Genomic DNA, 5,534 nt, shown 5'->3' with positions numbered 1-5,534 from the left:
CAAGCTTATATCTAAAAAGCTGGATAACCTGAATGTTAAATCCGCCATACGACTGGCAACATCTGACAATAATCTAGCTCCTTACGATCAAACAACTTATCAAGCTCTTCTCCTAAAACACCACCCACACGATCTTAAGGACGAAATACCGTCTTACCCCGAAGCTCCTCTAATTGCAACCACTTTTACCTCAAGCGAGGTTAGAAAGGCTATTCTCTCCTTCAAACGCGATTCTTCACCGGGGGTTGATGGGTTTCGCCCAATATTCCTACAGGATCTAACCGCACCTTACATCACACAACAATGCGACGTTTTGGAAAAAATTACTCAACTCATCAACAGTATGCTTGCTGGAGGCTTACCACCCGCCATTATTCCACTCCTTTATGGAGCTAAACTCATCGCCCTCCACAAACCTAATAAAGATATTCGCCCTATCGCTATTGGAACCACTTGGCGCCGATTAACCGCAAAGCTAGTAGTGAGCAGAATATTGTTCACAGTATTTAATCACCTGTGCCCTAATCAATTAGGAGTCAACGTAAAAGGGGGATGCGAGGTATCCTTACACATGACCAGAATGTATCTACAAACAGACCCCAGTGACGATATCCTAATTAAGATAGATTTTTCAAACGCTTTTAACTCTCTAAAACGTACAGCGTTTCTTAATCCCATCCTTACCCTTTACCCAGAATACTCGCAATTCATCTTCGATTGTTATGCTAGTCCATCGCATCTTCAATTTGGAGATAGATTGATTCCTTCTAGTAGTGGAATACAACAAGGTGACCCTCTAGGCTCCTTCTTATTCAGTCTGGGCATTAATAGCCTAATACAAAGCATAAATGACCAATGTAAACTAAACCTTCATAACTGGTATATCGACGATGGTATACTAGGCGGCTCACCCAGCGAAGTTATGAAGGCGGTCGAAATAATAAAATCCAGCGAGAGCAGTTTGGGACTGCGAATCAATCAAGACAAGAGCGAATATTGTCCTCTTGGAATCATCGACCTTAACTATGATCCTATGTTCAATCATACACCATTGAACTTCTTAACACATCTCGGATCTCCAGTGGGTAAAGACGAGTCCTTTGTCAAGTTCTTCGCCGACACTCTACTAGAGATATCCCTTATGCGCGGTACACTATCTCGCCTCCCAGCCCACCAAGCGTTTTTTCTATTAAAGAACTACCTCCTAATCCCAAAAATTCTATATACACTCCGATCGTCACGTATCTTCCAATACGACGTCAACCTCGCTGCACACGAGCTAGAGATTAAACACCTTACAGAGGATATACTCAGCGTCTACATGGCCGGGGGGGGGGGGTAGGAGACAAATGCCTCCAAAATATTTTAGCATTTTTGGGGGTAGGTATCCATTTTAAGGGGTTGATATTAATTTTTTGGGGGTAGGCATTATTTTTTTGGGGGTAGGTATTGATTTTTGGTGGGTAATTTTTGATTTGAATTATAATTTTTTTTTAATCCATTAATTGATACGATTATGATGGTTATCGTTTGATTTTCTGAAAAATGTCAATTAAAGTAAAGATATTTGTCAATTAATAAATAATATAAATTTTCTTTGTCAACGATTTTCATTTAGCATTTTATCAAGTTAATATTTACACATTTCCTATTTGGTACTTTTCTTAAAGGTTAATATATTTATATTATGTTTTTTAATAAATTTATAGATTTTAGCAGGATAAATTTTAGGTAATTTTTTGAGTCATGCATAAAAACATATATCAGCAAGCAAAGAATAATAAAAAACATAATATGTAAAAAATTTTATTATAATAATTATTTCTTTCTAGATGCCAAGTAACAAAACCATATTTAAAGTTAAGTGCAATATTAAAAATTGCAAAACTTCTAAAATAAGAAGTGACAAGATACATGAACATTATAAACATAAACATCCTCATGTCAAGCCAGCTGATATGAAATTTACAAAGGTAGCCATCAAAAGAGATAATAATAATTGGGTATCTTTAAATTGTGATATTCCATATAATATCACAAATGGAGTTGAAACCCAGTTGCAAAAAAAGACAATAACATCTTACTTCCAAAAAGTAATATTTTTATTTATTATTGTAACTATAAATTTGTGAATTAATAGAAACTGATTTAAAATTTTACCAGAATAATATTAATATTAAAGTAGTCAGGGTATAGAGAAAATAAATTATATATATTATTATTTAATGTTTTTTAACTGTTTATCACACTATTTTTATATCTATATATACTTTATAAAGTTCAATTTAACAATATGTTTAATAAGTTAATAATAATAATTTAAAACCAAAGTATTAAAAAAACTTATTAAGTTAATATAATGTAGTAAAATAAGGTAATGTTAATTTCTAGGAATTTTTAAATTTAAATCTTTTCATCTTTAATTGAATTAAGACTTCAAATTATTTTACTTTTTTTAAATATAAATCTTATAAAATATGATTTGGAATCAACTATTTTCAAAATGTTATCTGTGTGAGTTTCATCCCCTTTATTTACATTATGTGTTATATTAGGTATGTTTATTATCATTGTTTTATTTAGCTATTAGAATTTCTTTAGATAATATACTTTCATCATGAATTTCACAATTTTATTTATACCTAATATTGTTTTTATTTTTATAGTCATTATAATATTGTTTTATGATTTCTTCATGTGATCGCAGTTTTATATTAATCTGCATCTATCATGCCTATGAATCTTTCAAGTATATTTTAAAAATGTTTTTACATGATCTAACAAAGTCATATTGATGTTTATGATTATTGCGTTCAAAATATGTGAATTCCCTTTGTATTCTACATTCACTTGTGCTTTACCTATTACTTGTATCATCTTTCCATTGTAACCTGATAACTTTATGTTGGACTTCATAATATTTTTAATACCTGTTTTCTCAATCATGTATTCATGTAGAATTAAAACATTTATTAAAAACTTAATTATAATGTAGTTAAAAAAAATTATCATTTGCCTAAAAATTTATTAAAAATATAGTTATCATAAGGAAAGAAATTAAACTCCTCTTTATTTATAGAAAATCTCAGTTATTGAAGATTCACAAATTGTATTATCTCCTCATCCAATCCCCAGTTCCAGTGAGGTGTTTACTTTGTATGATGAGGTATTTAATTTAAATACGAATTATATGATAACTTTTGAAAGAAATAAATTATGATTATGAGGTTAATTAAATATTTCCAACCTTTATTAAAAACTTAATTATAATGTAGTTAAGAATAAAATGACCATTTGACTAAAATTTTATTAAAAATATAGTTTTTCATAAGTAAACAAATTATACTCTTTATAGCAAATCTCCAATATTGAAGATTCACAAATTGTATTATCTTCTCATCCAATCCCCAGTTCCAGTGAGGCGCTTACTTTGCATGATGAGGTATTTAATTTAAATACGAATTATATGATAACTTTTGAAGAAAATAAATTAGGACATTTAAATATTCCCAACATTTATTGATTAACTTAATTATAATGTAGCTAAGAATAAAATGACCATTTGGCTGAAATTATATTAAAAATAGATTTTCATAAGTAAACAAATTATACTCTTTATTTATAGCAAATCTCCAATATTGAAGATTCACAAATTGTATTATCTCCTCATCCAATTCCCGGTTCTAGTTAGGCACTTACTTTGCATGAGGCATTATATTTAAATAAAATTTATATAATGACTTTTGAAGGGAATAAATTATGAGGATATTCAAAGTCCAAGTCTTATTCAGCTATACAAAAAAAGGAACCAAATGACCCTTTTCACTTTATATTATTTAGGATGACAAATATTTTGATAAATTTCATAATTGCTATAGGCCCTTGTCAGCCATGTACAAATAAATTTCAATATCCTGTTACTAACAAGAGGTTTTAAATAATATTTATTTTCATTAATTTTTACCCATCCATTATTTCTATACCAATATATTTTTTTTTACTTTTTAAACAGGAGCATGAATATAACCTATTATAGAAATGATAATATAGATGGTTCCCTCAACCCCAGAAATTGGCTATCTTATAGCACTACTTTAGACAAAGTCTTTTGTCTATATTGTATTATGTTTGGTGGCCCTAAGTCCAATACTTTTTGGACTCAACATGGGGTAAATAATTGGAAAAACATAAAGCGTGACTTAGAGAGACACGAAGCTCTTCATAAAGATTGTGAATATGCAAACATGACTTGGCTTGCAAATAAACGCATTCAAGATCATTTGCTATCAAATAAGCTTGATATAATCATGGAAAATCGTAATATAGTTCATAATATTATCAATGCCATTATGTACCTTATAAAATGTAATATAGCCTTTTGGGGTTCTAATTCGAATGAAGGTAATTTTATGTGTCTCATAAAATTAATGGCAAAAACGGTTCCAACTTTACGTGCATACATGGATAACAACGAAAAATTGCGGAGAAAAGAATCAGATAAAATTTCGAGACCTTATATAAATTTACTGTCATATGGCCACGTGAAAAAAATAACTGAAATTATTAAGATAAAAATAACAAAAAGCATTATTCAAACAATTAAAGAGAATCGTGCCTATAGCATCATATTAGATGGAACATATGATGTGTCTAAAAAAGAATGCATAGCTTTGCTTGTACTGTATATAGAAGATGATCTGCATCCACATCCTGTAGAAAGGATCATACATGTTTTTACAACATCAGAAACCACTGGGGAAAATATAAAGAAACATGTTTTTTCTAAGTTTAATGATCTTGGTCTTCCTCTTGATTATTTGGTTGGACAAAGTATGGATGGTGCAGGGAATATGAGAGGAGTATACAAAGGAATGCAGGCTTTAATATTGAAAGAGGCTCCAAAAGCCATCTATATTTGGTGCCATGCACGTCGGCTAAATTTAGTAGTTGCTCATGTTTGTGGATGCAAAATTGAAATGAAAAAGGCAATGGGAATATTAGATGAGTTATATAATTTTATGAATGGAGTTAGACGTCAAGGTGTGTTTGTTAAATATCAAATGAGAAAGTCCAAGAAATCTCTTAAAAGAATTAAAAACACAACAAGGTAAATAAAATATTTTTAATGAAACTTGAAACTTATATATTTTCAGAAATTGGTCATCATCCTACAAATCTGTAGAAATCTTTTTAGATGTTTATGAACATATTTTAACATCATTAGTTGAATTAAAAGATTCTAATGACCCAAGCACCTCTTCCATTGCCGATGGGTTATTATCAAGAATTAAAGATGAAAATTTTATATTAAGTCTTTTTATTTTGAAAGAAATATTGAAATGTACACATGAGGCTTGTATTGAAATGCAGGCAGTTGGTAATGATTTGGCTTTGGTAACCAAATTAATACAACATACAAAAAATAAATTACAAAAACTAAAAGGTTAATATTAGTTACTATTTCTATAAATAATTTTAAAATATAGCTAATGGAGACAATATATTTTTAAAATTACATTCCTTATCTAATAGTT

At 29.7% G+C, this 5,534-nt stretch overlaps 1 protein-coding gene across 1 annotated transcript; it reads left to right on the top strand.

The window, feature by feature from the left end:
- Positions 1-1,839: 1,839 nt before the first annotated feature.
- LOC135922074 (uncharacterized) lies at positions 1,840-3,710 on the top strand. The gene is made up of 4 exons (XM_065456493.1): positions 1,840-2,093; positions 3,080-3,166; positions 3,356-3,442; positions 3,626-3,710. The coding sequence occupies exons 1-4, from the start codon at positions 1,959-1,961 to the stop codon at positions 3,689-3,691; spliced, it is 375 nt and encodes a 124-aa protein (XP_065312565.1). The 5' UTR covers positions 1,840-1,958; the 3' UTR covers positions 3,692-3,710.
- The last annotated feature ends 1,824 nt before the right edge of the window (positions 3,711-5,534 follow it).

This window comes from Gordionus sp. m RMFG-2023, chromosome 1 (assembly GCF_954871325.1).
Source record: "Gordionus sp. m RMFG-2023 chromosome 1, tfGorSpeb1-WG-v2, whole genome shotgun sequence".
NCBI lineage: Eukaryota > Metazoa > Nematomorpha > Gordioida > Chordodea > Parachordodidae > Gordionus > Gordionus sp. m RMFG-2023.
This window is presented reverse-complemented; position numbering and strand designations above follow the sequence as displayed.

Coding starts and splice junctions, on each gene's coding strand:
- LOC135922074 (XM_065456493.1), top strand. CDS start 1,959: ATGAAATTTACAAAGGTAGCCATCAAAAGAGATAATAATAATTGGGTA. Junction 2,094..3,079: donor TAACATCTTACTTCCAAAAA/GTAATATTTTTA, acceptor CTTTATTTATAG/AAAATCTCAGTTATTGAAGA. Junction 3,443..3,625: donor CGCTTACTTTGCATGATGAG/GTATTTAATTTA, acceptor CTTTATTTATAG/CAAATCTCCAATATTGAAGA.